This window comes from Scardinius erythrophthalmus, assembly GCF_964197995.2.
Source record: "Scardinius erythrophthalmus genome assembly, chromosome: 4".
NCBI lineage: Eukaryota > Metazoa > Chordata > Actinopteri > Cypriniformes > Leuciscidae > Scardinius > Scardinius erythrophthalmus.
Genome location: NC_138224.1, coordinates 20,473,100 through 20,496,530, shown reverse-complemented (window position 1 = coordinate 20,496,530; position 23,431 = coordinate 20,473,100). Strand labels below are relative to the sequence as shown.

General features: G+C 37.1%; 1 protein-coding gene across 3 annotated transcripts in view; it reads right to left on the bottom strand.

The window, feature by feature from the left end:
- Window positions 1-23,431, bottom strand: part of LOC308689972 (kinesin-like protein KIF21A) — a 55,547-nt gene that overhangs the window by 6,131 nt on the left and 25,985 nt on the right. Inside the window, exons 5-31 of one of the 3 annotated variants that reach the window (XM_081364126.1) lie at window positions 23,047-23,178; window positions 21,787-21,954; window positions 20,586-20,701; window positions 20,301-20,496; window positions 19,827-20,016; window positions 17,325-17,388; window positions 17,033-17,236; window positions 16,166-16,213; window positions 12,995-13,070; window positions 12,770-12,875; window positions 11,399-11,587; window positions 10,748-10,947; window positions 10,522-10,629; window positions 10,350-10,418; window positions 8,517-8,662; window positions 8,288-8,432; window positions 7,921-8,115; window positions 7,646-7,747; window positions 6,528-6,693; window positions 6,395-6,415; window positions 4,488-4,545; window positions 4,096-4,150; window positions 3,470-3,672; window positions 3,026-3,148; window positions 2,157-2,293; window positions 1,352-1,526; window positions 1,092-1,247 (exon numbers count right to left, since the gene is read on the bottom strand). In XM_081364126.1, the coding sequence (XP_081220252.1) occupies window positions 1,092-1,247; window positions 1,352-1,526; window positions 2,157-2,293; window positions 3,026-3,148; window positions 3,470-3,672; window positions 4,096-4,150; window positions 4,488-4,545; window positions 6,395-6,415; window positions 6,528-6,693; window positions 7,646-7,747; window positions 7,921-8,115; window positions 8,288-8,432; window positions 8,517-8,662; window positions 10,350-10,418; window positions 10,522-10,629; window positions 10,748-10,947; window positions 11,399-11,587; window positions 12,770-12,875; window positions 12,995-13,070; window positions 16,166-16,213; window positions 17,033-17,236; window positions 17,325-17,388; window positions 19,827-20,016; window positions 20,301-20,496; window positions 20,586-20,701; window positions 21,787-21,954; window positions 23,047-23,178 (3,548 nt within the window). The remainder of the gene's footprint in view (window positions 1-1,091; window positions 1,248-1,351; window positions 1,527-2,156; window positions 2,294-3,025; window positions 3,149-3,469; window positions 3,673-4,095; window positions 4,151-4,487; window positions 4,546-6,394; window positions 6,416-6,527; window positions 6,694-7,645; window positions 7,748-7,920; window positions 8,116-8,287; window positions 8,433-8,516; window positions 8,663-10,349; window positions 10,419-10,521; window positions 10,630-10,747; window positions 10,948-11,398; window positions 11,588-12,769; window positions 12,876-12,994; window positions 13,071-16,165; window positions 16,214-17,032; window positions 17,237-17,324; window positions 17,389-19,826; window positions 20,017-20,300; window positions 20,497-20,585; window positions 20,702-21,786; window positions 21,955-23,046; window positions 23,179-23,431) is intronic. The other 2 variants (XM_081364127.1, XM_081364128.1) reach the window with 2 other exon arrangements.

Sequence of the window (23,431 nt, the reverse complement as noted above, 5' to 3'; positions counted from 1 at the left end):
TGGTCTAAAGCGCACGGCGCAAGTGCACTTAGGGTGTGTCCGAATCCACTTTTGCTAGTTTAACGACGGGAAAAATGGTCGGCGCGCCCGGCGCATAGTCTAAAAGGGTTGTCCCTATTCTCTTAATGAGTAATGGGTGTGTTTTGGGATTTACGTGCGTTAAACCAATCAGAGTCTCATCTCCCATTCCCTTTAAATGCCAGTTGCGCTCGCGCCATGGCAGATTCGCTATTTACATGACGGAATTTGATAGTGGAAAGACCGAAGCCGTCTCCAGAAACGGATCTGCTCGTGCGCGAGGTAAAAGTGCACAAGCAGACCATCTACGGGACAAGCCGGATTCCACCTTATCTTTATGTACACAATAATAATCTTTTACATTGTAATCCTTTTATTTTTTTTAAATATTTGGCATGTTTGTGTGCTGCTGTGCGTCCCTGTGTGCTTAATAAGCAGAGTGTACGCGCGTTGTGGATCCGCATGTAGGTGCACATTACTAACACGCTCTTTAAATATAATGAATATAATATAAAAAATACAATAAATATAATGCATGCCCAAATGCATTTGCTATTTAAACAACGTGGCGCAAGACGTGAAAATGATAATTGCGTCGGACTGACAGCGCTTGGCGCTGCATTGCGCTGGGTGTAAGATAGGGCCCTTAGTCTGTATGTCATACTGAAACTATGCTTTTAAGAAACTATGCTTTTAAGCACAGGTTGAGAGCTGTAATTCCAACCACACACAATTGCACACAAAAACACACTATGTGTGAATGTTCACTGGAACAATGATTTCCAGAAACACAGAATCAAGTGTTGGTAACGGAAGACCATGATTGACTAACAGTGCTTTTGGGAAACACACCACAGGTTACCCGTCTTCTACGATCCATTTTTTCTTTAAGGTCAACTATTGCTATGGTGAAGTTTGAAGATAATCTAGTTAGTTAAATCTTATACTAACTGAGTACCATCAAATACAGTTTAATTTGAATATAACTCTACCCACATGCATTTCTTATTAGTTATAGTCCCTATTTAGCACTGAGAAGAACTTCTAGACACTCATGGTAAAATCGGTCATACCTTCTCAAGTCCCACATCCTGACCGTGTTGCCTGAAGCAGCATAAAGGAATGTGCCGGAAGGATTGAGGGCGATCTGATTGATCTGATTTTCTCCTGGTGGAATGGCAACAGAACTACTCCCACACGTGTCACCTTGGGACACTTGTCCAGAAGAACTAAAGGAGAAAGAGGGCTAAAAATGAGCAACCATAGGTAAAATATTTAGAAGCTTTAGAGAACAGTGGTTTTTAGTATATTAAACAGTACCAGAATGACTCACGTGAGGGTGCGAATGCATTTGGCAGAGTCACGTATGTCCCATACTTTGACATAAGCAGTGGAGACGGTGAAGACCAGGCTGGAACAGTATCGGACCGACACTACACTGCTGGGATGATCTCCAAGAGACATGATTTCCTGACCCGTTACCAGGTTCCACACCTTACATGTGCGATCTGAGATAGGAAAAAAAGGGATGGGTGCGAATAGAACACAATGTTTGTTTGTAATTCTTGTAGGGGGTATATTATGGCAATGCATTATGGGTAACAACTTGAAATTCCTTGCATCTATGACTGGTTAAATTTTGTTACAGAATATAAAAACAAATATAGTAGTTAGCAAGCTATCATAAATACAGGAATGGCTTGAATATAAATTCTTAAAAAGTATGCTGCTAGCGCATTGCTAGTTTTCAGTGCGCCAACAGCTGACATGCTCATTAGAGAGTTATAGTTGGTATACAGAGTTCTACAGAAATTATGTTCGCTGTGATTTGAATGTTTTAATTAACCCTCCAAACCAACCCCCTCAATTAATATAGCTAGAAGCGAAGGATTAAATGTCTTACCTTCATTTTTAAGTTAGCTAATAACAATTTCAACTCAATTCATCTGTTAGTTAATCAACTATGTAATACATAAAATTATATATAGTCAGGTGGTCATTATTGTATATTAAATGACCAGCTAAGTGTGACTCTTAGTGAAGGGTTAATTAAATTCTCCTTTGTAATTTTACTGTAGCAAAGACTTGTTTATAAGGTTATGATATTTACATAAAAATAATAAAGATCAGTGTCTGACCCTTTGAGCCGGTGAAGAGCAGATCATCAGTTGAGTCCACACACAGCAAGGGTTTAGTATGACCCTCGGCCACGTGCACACACTGCAGTTTGGCTGCTCGGCTGGAGCGGGACGCTTGAACTGGGCTTACCGCACCTCTGGACCAAAAAACACACAATAATAATAATGATTGAAAAGCTTAATCAAACCAAACAAAATAAAATACACTGGTTCTGTTCCAAACTAGTGAGCAGCCTGACTAAACAGCACTTTTAGGCATCATAGGTTGTTCTAGAGGTGTGGCCACAATTACCATTGTTCTTTTTTCACGGCAAAATCCATTAATTTCAAATGTAATCTACGGGAGTGGAAATTTCGTGTGAGGGTGAAAGATGTTCAACTGTATGAAGCACAGCTCACATAGAGTTTACTTTCTAAACAAACAGCTTTCTGTTAGTCAACGCGGAGAATTCACATACCCAACTTGAACAATTCTTGAAATCTTTCGTCCTAACTTAAATTGTTTGGATTTCTATTGAGATAACTGGATTTTCCCTGCAAAAATCAGATTTTTCACGGGTGAAATCCAGTCTTCTCAATAGTAATCCACATAATCGTACAATACTGAAAATAGACAATGGACCATTTTTGCCAATGGTTGCTAAAGTGGTTTTTAGCATTTTGCGTTTGTTTGGATGGTTGCCAGGGTTCTGCTATGTGGGACAGCTAATGCTAATTATTGGTACTAGTATGCTATTGATGCTCGCCTTCGTAAACTTTGTTCTTGTTCACTGAACGACAATATGGACGTTCACTTAAGCAATACAAGACATTTAGAACAGATGTAAACAAATTTAGCAAAGATGTTTTATGTAAAGCTAGTTTCTTACAGTTTGTCGAGGGTTCTGGTTTTGTCTGCAGGGTTCTGGCTCCTGTCCTGAGCTCTTCTGCGGGTGAGAGGTGAGCGGTCCACAAGCTTCTTTTCTGTAGCCGTGGGAGATCTGGCACTGGAGCTACACAGTAGACAAAAGCCAGCGCGACTTAAAAACTTCACATCAGACGTGACTGTAATGCTAGAGGAGATGTTAAGGTGAAGGCATTTGCCACGGTTTATTTAGCTGTAGTGATCATGAACATGTTCCCAATAAAATGCGTTTTATAACTGTTCGTTTTGACTAGCAAAAACTAATTTGATTAGCCTTGTCCATAGGCATTGTGAAATACACTTCATGTCCTTAATCCCTTACAGTATAAGTATCGGTAATAATAGTAAATATATATATTTTTTTTTCTTTGTTTGAACCAAAACATATTTCTTTTCACCAATCACTTACACAGCATTTGTCTTGAATGCTAAGCTAGGGGAGAAGGCCATTGAGTCTCTGTCCCCTAAGTGGGGAACAGGGGCCGGTTCTTTATTTCCCTCAGGATTCTCCACTACAGGAAGTAGAGGGGCAGAGAAATCCTCTGGAGGAGCATCAGGGTCACCAGTGTTGGCGTACAACAACTCCATTTGGGTGGTAGTTCTTCTGCGAGCCTAAATTAATCATATATGAAAACAAAGAGTACAAACACTTTAGTTATAGTATGTTAAATTAGAAGTGAAGAAAATGTCTCATGATTTCAATTTATGTCCTCAACATATTTTTTTTTCCTCAATGAATATAATGAGGGCTGCTGTTATAGTTTATATGTTTCTAGTTGAAGCATAATTATGTGAACAGCGTAATAGGAAGTAAATAATATAAAACAAACAGGCTAATTTAAAAGATCAGTGTATATATATATATATATATAATATTTTAAATTAGCCTGTTTGTTTTATATTATTTACTTCCTATTACATTGTTCACATAATTATGATATATATATATATATATATATATATATATATATATATATATATATAGTATATACTGTATATATAGTGTGTGTGTGTAATTTCTTTAGTCTGTTCTACCTTATTTCTGACTTTAGTGTCTCCGCAAAGTTTCATGAGATCTGAAGCCAAACAACTGCAAGAGACAAATATTCTGATGTCAGACAAAAATGTTAAAGTTGATAGTTAAATGGCAAGTTTCTGAAAGTGAAAAACTTGAAAAGTTTCTGATTAAAATGAAAGTTTCTGATTAAAATGAAAGTTTCTGATTAAAATGGTTCCGAATAACTTGATGCTGATTAAAAAAAAGCACACAACAAGCAATTTCAAAGGCAGCTTAAATTATCCTTCACCAAATGACTCTGTTAGATCAATAGCAGAATCAGTTGACTGTGTTTTATAGATGAATGCACATCCAGACATATTTGCAATTCATTTTATAGAGCTTTATTGGCTTGACTGTAGTGCTTTACCTTTTCTCTGTGGCTGGACTCTGTGCTGATTCATCACTGCTGCTTTCATCACCGTTTTCTGAGCAAACACACACACACACACGCACACAAACACTTCAACATCAGAAACACTAGTGCTCTCTCATTTTAGCTTGTCAGTGTATGTCAGTAAACATTATTATCCAAGCGACATGCATCATAGTGTTGTTATCACAACCCTGAATTCAACAGAACTAGAAAAGAGGAGGTGTGTTCAGTCTACAGCCAGGACACCAGCATTAGGGATGCAAACACATTTCTGAAGGATGTATGGTCACTATGGCAGACGTAGAAAAAGGAAACTAGTAAGTGAATATGGAGTTCGGCTGCATTTTTACCATGTTTATCATATAAAGCCATCATCCATTTTTTACTATGTAGATTTAAAATGTGACAAAATGCTTAAAGGGATAGTTCGGCCAAAAATGATATTAAACCCATGATTTACTCACCCTCAAGCCGTTCGAGATGCATATGCCAATCATTTTTCAGACGAACACATTTTCAGTTATTTTAGAAAATGTCTTAGATCTTTCAGTGGTAATAATGTCAAGTTATGGGGTCCACCTCCTTCAAGTCCCAAAAATGTGCATGCATCCTTCACAAAAGTAATCCATCCGGCTCCAGGGGGATAAACGAAGGCCTTCTGAGGGTAATCCGCATGGTTTTGTCGTAAAAATATACATATTTAAAACTTTATAAATTAAAATAACTGGCTTCTGGCAACGGTCCCCATAACTTGACATTATAACCACTGAAAGATCTAAGACATTTTCTAAAATAACTGAAAATGTGTTCATCTGAAAAATGATTGACATATGCATCTCGAACGGCTTGAGGGTGAGTAAATCATGGGTTTAATATCATTTTTGGCCAAACTATCCCTTTAAAGTAAGAAGTAATGATAATAATAATAAAACACTCGATCTTTTTTTTTCTAAATAAACACACAGAAGAATGACAGTATTTAACTTTTCATTTAAATGCAGCACTAAACATCATATGCACCGTTTAAACATTATTAAACACGTTTTTACATCGACAAAATATGTAATTTTTACACAAATGAATCACTGACTTGGCTGAAGTTTAAATATTTTAAATGTGCAAATGATAACCATTCTTAATAATGTGCCATTAAAATATCATTACATAAGGAGTGGCAGTGAAACTAAACTTAAAATTGTGTTAAAATCCTTGCAGTATCAATTAATTATTATATTATATTATAAAATATTATATTAATTATATGATATATTATATTAATAATTTTATTCATATATTGTAATTATTAGTGCTGTGCAACGATTAATCACTATAAATCGTAGTGTTTACATAATATACAGTATGTGTGTATACTGTCCACTGTGTATATTTATTTTATATGCGTGTATTTATATATACATGTATATATTTAAGAAAAATGTGTTATTTATACAGTATATACATGTCTTAAATATATACATGCATAGGTGTGTATTTATATATACAAAATAATTATACACAGTAACAGTACACACACATATATTATGTAAACACAAACTTTTATTTTGGATGCGATTAATCGCGATTAGTTTGCCCAGCACTAAATATTATGTTATTGTTAATTAAAATGTTAATTATTGATATAATATAATATGAATTATACAGTATAATACTGGATTTAGTGCTGAGTTTAACACTATTACAAACTAATAACAGCTGGAAGAGTCAATGTCCCCCATGGGTCTTTATTAGAAGCTCTTTTAAAGTTGAAAGGCATGTTCTTCACAGAGTAAAGTCCACAGGGGGTTTAGGCAAGACCCATGCACCTCTACGCTACTGTTACTGTCTGTTAGTCTGAGGGAGACACATGCACTGGTGGGACAGCTCTAGATGCCTCTACTTACCCGATGGCACGTTACCTAGTTCTGTTTGAATTCAGGCAACAAAAAGACAAAAGCAAATCAAAATCAAACTTAAAAGTCTAAAGAAGAAAACACCAAGCAGCTGTACGTGAGCGTGTGTTTATGCGTGTCAGACCTTGGAGAGCGTTCCCGAGCAGGGCGTCCAGCTCAGGGTTGAGCTCGGCTTTCTCCTTGAGCATGTGGAAGAGCAGCTGGTTCTGTGTGGCGCTGTTTATCTCCGTCTGTTTCAAACGGCCCTCCATCACTTTGATCTGAGACTCCTTCTGTGCAGCTTGAAAGCCCTAAGATAAATGATAAACAACGTAATATAAACCTGTAATATGTTAGCACCTGTTTTCTGATTCAATTTAATCAGTCCTGGCCTAAATTATTGAATGTTAAGTTGCACTCAGAAATGGGTCATACTATGGATTTAAAATGTGTCCATCAGAGATTGGCATCCCAATAATAATCATGCTAACTCTGAATTAAGGATACACCCATATAGATATTTTGGCTAATACCAATGTTTTTTAGAGAACAGGATGACCCAATGCCAATATTTGTAATCCGATTTAATGTTAGCAAATAAGATTTCTGAGTAAAATAAACAATATTAATATGCGCTATTATCTGAATTAATATGTAATCAAAATTCACCCAAAAAGTAAAACATAAAATGTAAACTATCCAGTTGTACCCAAGGCTGAGACTTTATTATATTATATTATATTATATTATATTATATTATATTATATTATATTATATTATATTATATTATATTATATTATAAACTTGTCACAGTACTTATTTAAATACAATTTAAAAAGTCAAAACATAAAATGTACACTATCCAGTAGTATCCAAGGCTGTATATTATATTATATTATATTATATTATATTATATTATATTATATTATATTATGAAGTAAACTTGTTACAGTACTTATTTAAAAAAAAAAGAAAAAAAAAGTCAAAACATAAAATGTACACTATCCAGTAGTATCTAAAGCTAGAAATTTATTATATTATATTATATTATATTATATTATATTATATTATATTATATTATATTATATTATATTATATTATATTATATTATATTATATTATAACTTGTCACAGTACTTATTTAAATACAATTTAAAAAGTCAAAACATAAAATGTACACTATCCAGTAGTATCCACGGCTGTATATTTTATTTTATTTTATTTTATTTTATTTTATATTTTGGCTAATAATGAGCTTCCGTACCTTATTGATGGCCATTGACAGGAAGTGGTCGAGTAGGACACGGGCCTCTGACAGCGTGCATGAGCTGATCACAGCAGAGACGTCCACTGTATCTCCCTCCTCCTAAAGTGAAGAGCGGATAGAAAATGATTTTGAGCCAATGAATCAAACATTTCTGACCCACAAAACATTTTTCTCATCATAAAAAGGGTCTGCTGCTAGATTATTATTATTTTACTGTATGTACTATCAGGGTATGCTACTGTGTGACATCATTTCCTGTTTCTCACAAGTACCTTGGCCTCTTCCATCTGCATGATGTTGGCCTGGCAGTCGGCGATGCTGTCGTTGATGTAGTCGATGTTGGCGGTCAGCGACTCCATCTCTTCATTAAGAGAGACGACGGTCCTGTCGGCATCCGTGTCCTCGCTGGCGATCTTGTCCCTCTTTTTCGTCACCTTCTCTCTGCGTTTGGTCAGCTCCTCACGTTGCTGTACACACAGAATGATTTGTCAATTAACCCAATCTCGAATTCGCTCAAAATGAAAATGAACCACAATACTTCAGTTTACAGTTTTTCCTCTAATTTACATTAACCATTTGTCCTAAGTTTCCATTGATAGGTATGAAAAAACGTATAATAAAAGGACATTTCTCAGTCACCTTAAGTAGGCGGATCATTTCGGTCTCCATGTTGGAGATGGTCATCCTCTGCATGATGATGTCACTAATGTGACGCTCTAGCGACTGCCATTTGGTCCGTGCTGTTCTGGTGAAGTACACTCCTCCTGTTCTCATCTGGTACCTTCTTCAATACAAATATCATAACCACATCAGTCACTCAAATACTCATAAGCCAACCCATCTGAAATGAAACCTCGTAACACGTTACCTCGTCCCGTTATAAGTCATGGCCCCGGTGGTTTGTGGTCGGGTGGGAGCCGTACGGGGTGAAGACTCCTGCAAAGGCTCTGGTAAACTGATCTTGCGGTTAACCTTGCCTGATGCTGGTCGCACTTGGCGTCTCAGGGCAGATATCTGATTCAAAGTAGCAGAAAAAAATCTTAATATTTTTTATCTAGGTGTTAAACTGTGAATGATTAAAGGGTTAATACACCCCAAAATTAAAATACTATCATCAACTACTCATGCTAATGTCAGTCCAAACTCAGTCTAAAACTATCTCTGAGAAGTTGAGTCTCTAAGGTTGTGTGTTCACCAAAGCATTTTTAGCCCTCTGAAAACACCTTTCTGTGTGTACTTGAGAACGCTTCGGCCGATCTGTTCAGTAGAGACGCTATATGTGCTATGATACGGAACTGTTACTAGTATCCGATTTCGCAAATAGTTTGTTTCTGAATATAAAAATGTCACCATAGTGTTACAATTCCACTCGTTTTGGATGAAGAAATGTGCTTGTTGCTGTCGTTTGTAATCATTGTGCAAGCAGAATGTGACGACTGGTCGGTGTGGTATTTGTCCCGCCCCTCCTCCACTGTGATTGGACGGCTGGGTAAACAGTGACAGTAGCCGCTTTTCCATTACCCTTCAAATTTCGCAAATTGAAATTGCGAATTAAAAATACGCCTAATGGGAACACGGCAATTTCGCAAAAACTCCCATATATCGCTTTTACGCTCGCATGAGGTTGTTTTTCAGGCAATTCGAACAAAGAATATTTTGCAAAACTGCAATGGAAACAGTTTTTTTTTTTTTTTTCGTATTTAGAGGTCATCTGGCGTACGTAAAAGTTGATCATTCTTTAAAGAAGGCGCGGTTTGGACAAAAGATGAGACTTATCGTCTTATTAAACGAATTACGGGAATACTGGATTCTAAACAACAAAGAAATGCCACAATTTATCAAGACCTTGAAGCAGATAGGAGGGAGAAACACCCAGAAACACCTCATACGTGACGCTCCTAAGTATAAGGGTCTTTCCTTGCAATTATTGCTTGGATAACACACCTACGTCTCCTTCTATTAAAAATAATGGCGAGTTAGGTGGCTGCAATATACGTAAACCTACCAACATCCGTCGCCAAGATTTTTGGAATGATTTATCGTGAGATCCTTCAGTCACTTTGGTGCTTTCGCGCTCTGCACTTTCTTTTCTCTCGAGTCATCAACAATACAGCTGACACAGGTAAATACACGTGCTAGACGAGTTTTTGTTTGTTAGCGTGTTATGGGCAACAACAACTCAACCTGTAAGAAATCTAAAGGACATAAGTACTCGTTCATTCAACTTTCTACCTATAACCCATGTTGAACTTGCAAAACCTACAATAAAATCTGAGATTTCTCAACGGCAATTGGGTGAAAGAGACAAATTTAGCCGTCTAGCTCCATAGACTCCCATTAACTTTGCACTCATGGGCGATCGCCCCCAGTGGAACTCTGGTGGAACTACAACCACAATTCGGTACAATAGGACTTAATAGGAAGTGCCAAGGCTCTCTGTAGACGGGCTCTGGTTTTACCCTAAGTTGAACATTCTTCAACTCTCAGCGACCGGTAAAAAATGACCAGTGCCTTGTTGCTGACGTTTTAAAAATACAATGCTTCCATTAAAAACAATTGGAAAAATACGCTAGCCTCGAGAAAAAAAAAAAAAACCGCTTTGGTGGACACACAGCCTAAATCCCTTCATCCAGCTACAGCCATCAAACCAGCGCTTTTGTAACAAAAAATTGTAATTCCCAAATAATCCAGGTTCTGTCACCTCCTCTGTCCTCCTGCGTAGAACAAGCTCCTGCTGTCTCTTTTGAGCCTCAAGCTGCCTCAGTTGGTGCTAAACGAGCCAAGAAAGAGAAAACAAAAGGAGAGAATGAGCAAGGGTTGTATCTGCGAATTTCCCATAATTCTCTGGGGCTGTTCAGGGTACAGTGTGTCACCTCTTGTTTGCGCTGGTCTTTCTTAAGCGTGGCGATCTCTCGGTTGCGGCGGGTCTCTGAGACTCGGTTCCTCTCCTGTTGCTCCTTCATCTGTTTCATCAGACCAACCTGAATGCAACAGAGTCAACATGATAACCACGATTAGACACTACAGTACAGTGATGGTTGCCCGGATCAGCTTGAACAACCCTTTAGTGTGAGCAATAGTAAAAATACACAAACGTACCTTGGTTTTCTTCATCTCAGTCACTTCCTGCTGTAGTTTCCTTAGCTGTTTCTCGTACTGTGACTGGTTCTTCAGCAGGCGTGCGTGCTCCTTCTGTGCCGACTGCAGTTTCTGCAACTCCTTGTTCATGGAGTTCAGCTTCTTCTCGTATTCTGATTTAATCTTCTTTGCTTTCTCCTCCGTACATGTCTCCACTGAGCCTGCATGGAAATGTGAAATCTTTCAACAGAAACGTTACGCCTCTACAGTTACGCTGCAGTGACACTTACGATGTGCTAACAGTTTGCTTTAAGAGTGCAGTGTGAAAAACGCATAACTTTTTTTAGAATTATTATTATTTGTGCATTCAAGCTGTTTCCAAAACAAACCAGAAGAGGGCAGTACAGATGTACTAAAAGACTGAGGTTGCAGGTGCATAATTTCATTTACACTATAATAGTAAAAATTTGGGAATAATTATGATTTACTGTTTTTACTGTATTTTTGATCAAATAAATGCAGCCTTGGTGAGCATAAGAGGCCTATTTAAAAAAATCCTTATTGATTCCAAACGTTTGACAGGTAGTCATGTTTTTGAAGTGCTCATTACTCGCATATTAGTATAAATGACTTAGTTATGCTTCCATATGTGTGTATGAGTGTGTGTTGTACCCATGTTATGCAGTACGCGGTCTCTCTCCAGCTGTGTGTCTCTGATTTTGCTCTGCAGCATCATGAGTTTCTGCTCATACTGTTGTTTGAGTGTGTGCAGACGTCTCTGACTGTTCTCCAGTTCATCGATCAGCCGCTGTTTGATGGCGATCTCACATGTGATGTTGGCCAGATCTGCCTGGAAGTCCTCTGTCAACACAGAAAATGCACAGAATGGAGGTTGTTTTTTATTCAACAAGAACAAGAGTTGATAAAATAAAATAATTAAAATCCAATTTAAAAATTATGTTTAAAATTAATAGTTTAATAAATATATTTCATAATGTGTATAGCAATCTAGACCGACAGAACACATTAGAATAGCTTTAAATATACTGTGTATTATGTCCTAGTGAAAAATAAATAAACCAAAATGTATTTGAAATGCATTTATGTTATGCTAAGTATACTACAAATACATTTATATGTTCATGTACTTAATTTAAATACCCTGCAATTGTGCTTTTGGTATACTAAACTGATATACTTAAAGTCAGCTAAACTGGAACAACTAATTTTGTACCTAATGCACTTTAGTTATCCAGAAATAGTGCTGAGGTCCAACTAAAGATACAAATAAGTATATTTGATTGTGCTAAAGTGGAATTATTGCAAGCATACTTTAAGTACACTTTAAATATCTTGTATTTAAAGACTGATATTATTATACAGAGATCATACTATCCTTACTAATAGTGATATTAAACAAATTTTATATCACACGCTTAATATTAAATGTGTATTGTGCAATAAATAAGTACTCAAAATAAAGTTTAATTATAATATGTCTATCAGGGAAGTGTCAAGCGATTTAATCTTGTTAATCGATTTTTACTATACTTATTGTGAAATAAATGTATTTTAAATACATTTAAGTATAGGTTTTTTGTCCACTAGAGTGTCCATTATATTATTTTTATTCTTACATTAGGAGTGCTTAATTCAGAAAAGATGAATTCAGAAATAATCATTTTTATTTTTTTATTTAAAAAAAAAATCAATTGCAATTTTCTGCAAGACTTATTATGGAAGCTTGATTTTGCCACGGAATAAAGCAATTTAAAAGATAATTGCGATTTTTTTTATCTCACAATTCTGACTTTTTTCTTGCAGTTGCGAGTTTACATCTCGCATTTATTACTTTATTTTTACTTAGTTTCTCAGAATTGTGACTTGCGAGAGAAAAAAAATCAGTATTTGCAATATTTAAACTCGCAGTTGTAAGAAAAAAATCTTTTACATTTTTTTTTTTTTCCGTGGAGGAAACAAGCTTCCATAACAAAAAAAAAAAAAAAAGACATGACCAAAACAAATTAAAAGCAGGAATTTTACCTTTTTCCTCCAGCTCAGAGTCAGACTCATCAGAGCTATCCACTTCCATCTCATCCTCCTCTTCCTCACCCTCGGCTTCCTCACCTTCATCATGATCACTCACATCCTACAGAAGTATTGGGATTATTAGAAACAATGTTTTGCCTTGAAGAATCCCAGGGACAGTAAAGAAATAACAAATTTAAATCAGAATATCTTTTGAACACAAGGGAGAGTTTAACTTACCATTTCTGGGTCTCCATTGGCTCTCTCAGAGGCCTCTTTATCCTGCTCGTTATCTGGCCCCTCCTCCTTTATGACACTGTATGACATCAGAAAAATATCATGAAATGTCAAAATTTCATAAAAGGTAAACCCCTTAGTGCCGCCATCTACTTAAAGACCTCATGGATTTGTTGACAATCACATTTACTTTGCAGTGTTAAAGGGATAGTTCACTTTGAAAATAAATGTTGGTATGTTTTAGCTTACCTCAAGGGCATCCAAGATGTAGGTGTCTTTTTTTCCGCAGTAGTTTCAATTTTGATATTTTTAGGTCAAACCGTTCTTGTCTGTCAGTCATATAATGCAGGTCGATGGTCACTGTATCAAAACACAAGCACAGAGTCAAAATTAAAACAATTCCCCATCGTCCAAATTAAACAATTCCCCATCGTAAGTACACATTGATGGCCTAAGACACGAAACAAGAGGTTTGTGTGAGAAAATGAACAGTATTTATATCGTTTTTACCTCTTGTAACACAGCACACGTCCAAATGATCTGACGGCGCGGGAGGGTATAGATATATACATAGATGTCGCCTTGGCTACGGTTTCGTTCCAATGCTCGCGGGCGGGTATAGATATATACACTAGATGTCGCTTGGCTACGGTTTCGTTCCAATGAACTGCAGTAGCCAAGGCGACATCTATGTATATATCTTTACCCGCCCGCGCCGTCAGATCATTTGGACGTGTGCTGTTTTCAAGAGATAACAACGATATAAATACTGTTCGTTTTCTCACACAAACCGCTCGTTTCGTGTCTTAGGCCATCAATGTGTACTTACGATGGGGAAATGTTTAATTTGGACGATGGTGAATTGTTTTAATTTGGACTCTGTGCTTGTGTTTTGATACAGTGACCATCGACCTGCATTATATGACTGACAGACAAGAACGGTTTGACCTAAAAATATCAAAATTGAAACTACTGCGGAAACAAAGACACCTACATCTTGGATGCCCTTGAGGTAAGCTAAAACATATCAAAAATTAATTTCAAAGTGAACTATCCCTTTAAACGGTAACTAAACCCTAAACCAACTTTTTTTAGTTAATGCTCTGTAAGAATGGGGCTTTATTAGTGCTGTTCACGGATTCAAGTAATTTTTTTGACATTTGTGTTTAAAGTGTTTTAATTTTACAAAATATGGTGTAAAAACGTCTGAGTGCTGCCCTCTTCAGGTTGAACCGTGGCTACTGCAGTTGAATTTTCCTATTGGAAGTTGTGGTACACTCTGACGTCAGAGGGTACCAGTTAACCACGCCCTTGCCTACAGAGTGATACGTCTCAGATGCACGCCCCCTCTCCACTGGGCTCTGCCTACTTTTCCAGCATTTTTCAAATGGGTGGGTGGAGTCAAGCTCTGACCAGGGGTTTAGTTACCCTTTAATGTACTGTATATCCTATTGAAGGTGAGTCTAAAACTTCGATTTCATGGGGTCTTTAAATCACTAGATTCCAAGATCTGTTAATAACTGATTAAATCAGTCAGTGTTAGTGAATCAGTTGCGCTTTATTATTGGCTACTGTTAGACTCTGAAGCGACATCATATTTTGATCAAACGTGAATATGAGTTGATTACACATCTTAAAGGCCTCTAGAATAAAACCCAACAGAATTAAAGAGCTTTGTTCCAAACCTTAGTGAGCTACATACCTAGACAGCATTTTAAGGCAACATAGACAGAGTAGGTAGCACAACTATGCTGCATAACTATACTTCAAAAGATACCACATTTATACCCAAATTTAAAGGATTAGTTCACTTTAAAAAAAACTTTTGCTGATAATTTACTCACCCCCATGTCATCCAAGATGTCCATGTCTTTCTTTCTTCAGTCGAGAAGAAATTAAGCTTTTTGATGAAAACATTCCAGGATTTTCCCCCATATAATGGACTCCAATGGGACCCAAACGGTTCAAGGTCCAAATGACAGTTTCAGTGCAGCTTCAAAGTGCCTTGCTCTGTTCTGTGATGCGCGTTCGTGACGTGACGTAATACGCAATTACGTTGAAAAGGTCACGTTTGACGTGTTTACAAATGTGCGGAAGGAGGACCATATACACATATTCAAATGTATTTGTGTCAGTTTATCGTTTAAAATGCCCATTTCGTGTGCGTATCCTGGGTGCTTTAATATTAAAAAGCCTAAAAGAAAATTTTCTTCAGGACAGACATTTTTCAAGCGTGACCTTTTCAACGTAATTGTGTATTACGTGATGTCACGAACGCGCATCACAGAACAGAGCAAGGCGAGCATTTGTCCTTATAAAACTTAAACTTTTTTATTTATTTTTGAAATGACCGATCGTTTCGCTAGATAAGACCCTTATTCATCGTCTGGTATCGTTTAAAGCCCTTTGAAGCTGCACTGAAACTGTCATTTGGACCTTGAACCGTTTGGGTCCCATTGAAGTCCATAATATGGGAAAAAATCCTGGAATGTAAATCATCAAAAACCTTAATTTCTTTTCGACTGAAGAAAGACAGACATGGACATCTTGGATGACATGGGGTGAGTAAATTATCAGCAAAAGTTTTTTTAAAAGTGAACTAATCCTTTAAGGCAGCATCACTTCAAGGATAAGGCAATTCCAGATCCCACACTGTAATTTCTTTTCAGACAAGACATCTATTTGTGTGTGCTATGTCATTTTATGCTTCATTCATTAGCCTAGAAACATGCTAACGTTAATCTGAGAAAATATCTACTACAATACTTCTATGTCACTCAAAGTTGACAAGAATCAATAAGAATAGCTCAATCTGATTACAAATGGACTATTCTATTCTATTTTTGTACTTAGCCTACCATTGTTGTTGTTTTTAGTAACACATTGTTAGCTTAGCAACATGCTAACAATAAACTCTCGAGGAGTGCTATTTGGAGTTGCTGCATGTTTAAGGTCATTTACTTATGGGGTTCTCTTTTAACTAAGGTAGCTGACTACGTAGACAACAGACAGCAAGGCAGCTCACTAGGTTTTGAAACAGATTCCAAACCTTTAATCCATAGATGTTTATCATGTTATATTAGAGAAAAGAAGAGGGAAGAGCAATGGGTCAAGTTTTCCAGGGTGCGGTGACTAAGGTTAGTGGAACAACAGCATTTAATGACATTCTCCAACCTGGCATTCTCAAGATCTTCATGAGCACCTTCATCCATCTGCTGAAGTCTTCAAGAGTGAAGGGGTGAGGTGAGAGTAAGAGGAACCACAGTGCCAAAGATGATGCAGAGAAGAACACGTGAGGAACAGGAATACTTCCAAATTCATAAACTTTGAAGCTTTTTCTTTTGTTTTTTGAATAAAAGGATCTGATGTAAAAAACCTCCCTAGTATAGAGTGCAGCAGGCATGACATAGGCATGACATAATGGGTTCTATTCTAATTTAAATATGTTTTTTTTTTTTTTTAAATAAAGACAGAAATGGTTGGCTGAAGGAAGCATAGTGAAAGTGACAGAGCATGGTTTATAGCCCGCTTTTAGCTTTTTTTCTTCTGGCTTCAAAATTCAAGCTGTATTCATTTGTGAAAATTATCATGACTAACAAAACTTTTGTAGGTCACAGATCTTATTTTCTGCAATAATCCAAAGGCCAAAAGAAAAATCCTACTGGATTTTTGTCAAGAGATCCAGGGTGATGCTAACTTCCGTGTTGGCCTACAAAAATACTTCACTCAGAATGCAGAATTCCTGGTGAAGTACTACATTACCCACAATTCTATAGTGAGATCCACCAATCAGAGAAGCTGTTGTTACCAAAGCAATATAAATGACAAAACTGAGAGGATTTTTCAAACGTTTCCTATTGGGAGCAACTCATCAACAATGAAGATGCCCGTGAGGAAGCATTGAAATTGTACACCATATTTTTGAGGCATACAGCAGACCAGAACAATCCCTGACACACCCTCCTTTATCAAAGGAGAAAAAGGAAATCCGAGTTTTATGTTCCTCAACTACACGAATAAGCATTAATGTCAGTAGCTTACCTCTTCTTTTTCTTCTTCTCCTTTTTCTTCAGTTTCTGTAGGTCTTTCTTTGCGATTTCAATGATGTCTGCAGCATCTTTTTCAGGTGCAAGGTGGCTGGCGGTAATGGAAGTCGGGCCGGAGTAAAATGAGGAGCGGGTGGAGGCGCGGGACAGGTTCTTCCGCAGGTTTTCATTCACAGCTTCACTCTCCAATAGCTTTGACCTGAAGACCACACAACACACAAACATTACACATACAGAGATGTTTAAGAACTTCTAAGATATGGGCGTGCTGTGTTTGCATACATTACCTGAGCTCCTCAATCTCTTTGATGTAATTGTGGATCATGTTTCCGATCTCTTCACTTCCTTCACCTGCAAAAAAGTTTGGGTAATTATATTGTTTTAGCCAAGTAATTAAATTTTTTGTTGGTTATGTAAAACCAGTGCAAGGAAATAATCCACATTGTGTAGATGATTCACATTTTTGTTCTTTTTCACAAAAAAAGGTCAGTAAAAGGAAGTGCTTAATCTCCATAACAAAAATTGCCCACTTCAGAATATTAAACTAAATATTATATGAAGTTTTATTTTTTTGAGTATTCAACCCTGATACTAACCCGGTTTTACAACCCTGTTACCAAAATTAGTCTGATAACAATTAAAACCAACTTATATGTATTTGTCATTTTCTGGTGGTAAGCATTAAACGATATAATAATTAAATTATTGTAATTAAAGAAAATAAAACAACAGAATGGGTAACAGATATGCTGTTTGGAACTACCTACTGAATTATAGTTATTGATACACTTATATTTCTCAATATTAAAAATATACATTTGATAATTTTTCCTAAAACAATTTGGATACAACTGCAGTGGTTGAACATGACAAATGTAGTCAGTATTATGAAAAAAAAGCAATATTATTAACTTCCCACCATGCTCCAGAAAGAGTCCAAATAATGTTACACTGGTAACAATTTACAATAAGGTTTCAAATGAAACATTAGATGTAGAAACATTAGTTAACTACATTAGTTAACATGAACTAACACTGAACAATACTTCTAATGCTTTTATTAAAGTGAATTAATGTTACTCTTAAACGTGGGCATTTACTCTTAAAACTAAATAAAAATCCTAGTAAAGAAAAAAGTCATTCAGAAAGCATCTTAACCCTTAAAAGAGGTCTGAAGGTCAAAATTGTTAGGAGTACGGACAAGGACTTTTAAGAGGCTTAAGAGTTTCTTTAGCAGAGGAGAAAATGGCAGAAAGATGAAGAGGGAGAAGAAATGCGTTGCAGACAATGGATGGCAGTGAGTTAATAAGACGCTATAGATTAGATCGTGCAGGGATTATGTTTGTGACAGATCTTATTAGAGACACGCTAATATCTCTGACACAGCGCAGAAATGCCATAGCGCCAGAAATTAAAGTGATCACTACATTTAAGATATTTGGGAACTGGAAAAATGCAACAAAGCAGCATTGATGATTTGGGTATGTCACAACCTTCTGTAAGCAGAGTGATCACACAAACAATTACAGCACTTTCAGAAACTCTTATTGTGTCGCAGTTCATTTCGTTTCCACTGGACGTTCCCACCTTGCAGGCTCAAAAAACTGCATTTATGAATATAGCAGGCTTTCCTGGTGCGCACAATGAGGGGGAATGAACCGTTAATAATTTGCGCTATAAGCTCCCACGACTGCTTCTTGCCCCGTGCTGTGACACCCAGCCCGAATTTTCCTTTAAGGATGGCCTTGTGTTCATCCACTAACTGGGCTAACAGTAAACACTGTTCCTCTGTCCAGTCGGGCTTTCTCGTCCTTCTTGTTTTTGATTCCATGTTTGCTACATTAAAACCAACATTCAAACCACCACTTAAATAGACATGCCAGCAATCAGTGCAATTGGAAAGAGTGGAACGATTTTTATCATTATAAGCCAATCAAATAGCTTACAGGAAATTAACAGCATGGTAAATAAAAAGATTTATATACATATATATATAATGTGTGTGTTTGTGTGTGTGTGTAGACCCTATACTTAAAATCACTCTTTTTTTCCCCTTCTTGGACAACCAACCAATCACAGTCTTCAAATGATTGTGTAATACATAGCAATGGGGTCAGCCCCGCCTCCTCACTAAGATGAAAGTTTTTGTCTTTTCCTTGCTCAGAGTTGCTCTCAGATCGGTCCCGAATCGCTCTTAAGCTTAGACTCTTACGCAGAAGTTTTTAAGCTAAATTAGGAGTTTTCTGAGAGGATTCTTAGAAGCTTTAAGAATACGGGCCCTGATATTTAATTTATGTCATAGTGGCCCTGTTTACACCTGGTTTACACCAGCGCAAGTGTATTTCCTAACTTACCGACGTGCATCTGTGGAGGGAAAAGTCTGCTTTGCGCGGGTGCAAAATAGGAATGATACATGCGTCGGTGTACAAAGGTGTACAATATTTTGTACAAAATTGCGCTGGGTGCAAGATAAGGCCCATGGTGTTTGGTGTGGTCTTGCGGCTATCATAGCAGAAACGAAAAAATGCTCTCCGTGTTTTTTCCTCTCACCACCGCGTTCATATGTAAATTGCGAGAGCTTATTTCATCCATTAGATTGAAAGGTCTGAAAAAACATTTACCCGGCCATAGACCCTCCCCTCAAAGAAATCATGACAGAAGTGGTTGAAAGTGGACAAAAGCGGATTAAAACACCAGGTGTAAACAGGGTTTGTGTCTCCCTCGTCTACATGTGATCCGATCGACCAAAACGCATTTTAATAGCAGGTGTAAACGTGGCCTGTGAGTACCTGCTCTGGCGAGGGTCTGGTTGGCCTGGTCGCTCAGTAGCTGGGTGAGTCTGGCTCTCTGGGCGTCGATGGTTTCCTGCATTGCCTTCACTCGTACACGCAGGTTATTGTTTTCTGTCTGCAGCATGGAGTTCTCATGCACCATGTCATTGATGCTTTCTAGTCCATCCTCGCCAACCATACGCTTGCCCTGTTTCAAAAATACATACATACATACAATTTAACAAATTATTGTTATTTTAAATTTGTTATACGTAGTTTAATTAAAATTATTACAAATAATAATTCTACTCATTGAAATTAGGAACACTAAGTTCCAATATAATATAATATAATATAATATAATATAATATAATATAATATAATATAATATAATATAATATAATATAATATAATATAATATAATATAATATAGTGAAATTCTGATACAAACTGTATCTGATACAAATCTGGACTAAACATCGCAGCACAAACCGTCTTGTACTCCATGAGCTCGATTTGCAGACGGGCGATCTCTGTTCTCAGAGTGCTGATCTGTTGACTGGCCCGGTCCTGGTTCACCATCACTTTGTTCTTGATGTTACGAGCGCGGTTGGCATATTTCAGCGTGTTCAGGGTCTCCATGAAGTCTCTGTCTGACGGACTGATGCAGGCGATCATCGTCGTCTGACTGGAGGTCACAAGGGAGAAGCAACATTTGAAAAAAACTGCAGAAATACCTGGATTAGGGCCTAATAAAATGTCTAAAAAATGTTTTACCTGTTTCCTCCAAGGGAATCTTGAAGCAGGCGAGTGAGTTTGGAGTCTCGGTAAGGCACATGTGAGGAGCGTTTGCTCCTGTCACCCAGAGCGCTGATCACATTGCCCAGAGCTAACTTTACCACCACAAAACAAAGCCAAAATTATTAGTTATCAGAGGCGATACCAGCCAAATGACTCACATTAAAAGAATCGTTCATTCAGAAATAAATATAGTAATTTTACTCGCGATCATATTGTTTCAAACCTGCATGCTGTTATTATTTTGTTTTATGGAAACACAAAAGTACAATTGCTACATGGCTCTTTCTTTTCAATGGCACATCAAGCTCCAGAATACATAAATATTTAAAAAATACACTATAAATTCTGATAAACTTTCAGCAAGACATGCATAAAGATTCTTATACATTTGTGTTTCACAGAAAAAAGAACAGCCTTTAGTTTAAGGCAACACGATTAATCAAAATAAAACTGAAATATAAGCGATAAGGCTTAGTCCGATTATTAAATCGCAAAGGCACTTCAAAATAAAAGTTGATGGTTGAGGATGGTTTAACATTTAAAAATGAAGAAGTGAAGACATTATTATAATATTTTTCTTAAATACTCATTAATTTGACAGTAAAATATAATGAAAGTAAGATGTTTTATGTTTTTATGATTTATTATATTATAAATATTTTCTAATATTATATCACAATCACATTTTTTATCAGAAAAATCACAATTCGATTTGTCCTCAATTCATGCAGCCCTACTTCAGGTTTCATACAACAGCAGGGTAAGTAAATAAGATGATTTCTTTTCATAAATCATTCTTTTAATGGCATGTTTGTTCTCTGAAAGCCACCAGGTGGCAGTCGCACTAGCAGCAAGTGGATTTGAATGGATGTCTTTTTAGCCAGATTCTAGCTCTCTTAATTTGACTAATACTGTATACCAGTTCAGTTCCCAGAGATCCTGTAAACATGCTTAAATAATTATACTTTATAATAATTCAATACCCAAATATTACTTCATTCTATCCTTTAATATTGTTTTGTAGCAAAACTGGATATGACTAAACACAGAAAAGGTTATTAAGCGATTTTTATCATACTGAAATCATGTTAACACGCATATTGTTTAAGTCTTGTAGCAATACTGTGAGAAACTGTGAGTATTTTATTCTTTATGCCACTTTAACTTCTGTTCTTACCAGTCCACAGTTGATAGAGATGCCCTCTTTGGCCCGGTCCCCTGTGGCCCCTGTTCTCTTCAGTCGCTCAGAGCCGGCTAAATCCACAAAGTGAAACTTAGCCGTTAGCGTCTCAAACTCATTCATCTCTGTGGAGCCATTCACCAGTCTGTTATCGCTCTCTGTGTCCTGGAAAAGTGACACAAAATGAAAAACTGAATAATGTACTGCGCAGTTAGAGTATATTATTATAGCTTTTAACAGTTTTACTAGGTTGTCATCATTGAAATGAATATGACTAAGTGAAATAACTGAATAGCACAAGAAACACTCTGGGGCCTATTTTAACGATCTGAAATGCAAGTATCAAGCGCGAAACGCAAGTAACTTTGTGGGCGGGTCTTGGGCGCTGATGACTCTTGCGCCCGACGCAAATCTAAAATGGGTTGGTCTGAAGTAGCTTCATCACTCATAGGTGTGGTTTGGGCGTAACGTGAAATAAACCAATCAGAGCGACATCTAACATTCCCTTTAAGAGCAGACGCGCTTTTTCCATAGCGGATTGCTATTATAACGGCAGATTTGCCAGGCGGACGCCAGCAGCGGTTCACGGCCGAGGAGACCGACGTTCTCGTCAGGGCCATAAAGACAGAGAAGTGACATTGGGGATGGAGAAACCCACCCAAATTAGCTTCGGTTAAACAGGCGTATAATAATTTGGATAAATGTGTAAGCTGGATTTATGCCTATTTTTTCACATCTTCATGGACACAACAATGATTTCCCTGAGGTGTTAATATTTTTCCTTGTAATAATGTATGATTTGCAAAAATGAAAACTGCTGCTTCTGTGTAGATGAGAAAATCAAAGTGTATGCGCATTGTGCACACGCTACATTGATTATGGACAAGCATGCGCTCTTAAAAATAGCATATGAATAACATGCGCAACACGTCACTGACTTTAGATTAGGTTTTTCCTGGTCAGTGGCGGAATTGTTTTCTAAACCTGCAAAATAGCATCAGGGAACGTTTTTAGCCGAAACACGCCTCCTCTTTTTGCTGCACCGCCCCGGGAGCGCAAGTTCATTCCCTAGTTTACCGACGTGCGTCTGTGTAGGGAAAAGTCCGCTGTGTGCGGGTGCAAAATAGGAATGATACATGCGTCGGTGTACAAAGTCACTTGCACTGGGTGCAAGATAGGGCCCTCTGTGTGCTGAGAGTGATCAGAGTTGAACAGCTGAGAGAAAGTTTTCCAGCAGTGGGAGATTTGACAACCTACATTGTCTGAGGCACAGACGCGAACTTGGCACAGGTGGATGGTGAAGATGGCATGGGAGCGTGAGCTCTGGACATTCATCTGAGTGCTGGCGGTGGTGCGGGACAGAGCGCCCAATTTGAGACACTGCAGCATCTGAAAGAGATAGAGAAGAGAATCAGGTAATCGACACTGAGATAACTCAGCTATTGTGAGTGCAATTGATAATGCAGAAACAATGTAGCATAACATTCATTGATGAACCAATACATTTAAAATACCTGATCAACTTTTTAAAATAAATATTGAATTTTATTTTTATAGAAATAATAATATAATTTACTATACTACTATATAAATAATATAACTGTTTTCATATTGTAATTAAAAACATACAAGCTTTATTTTA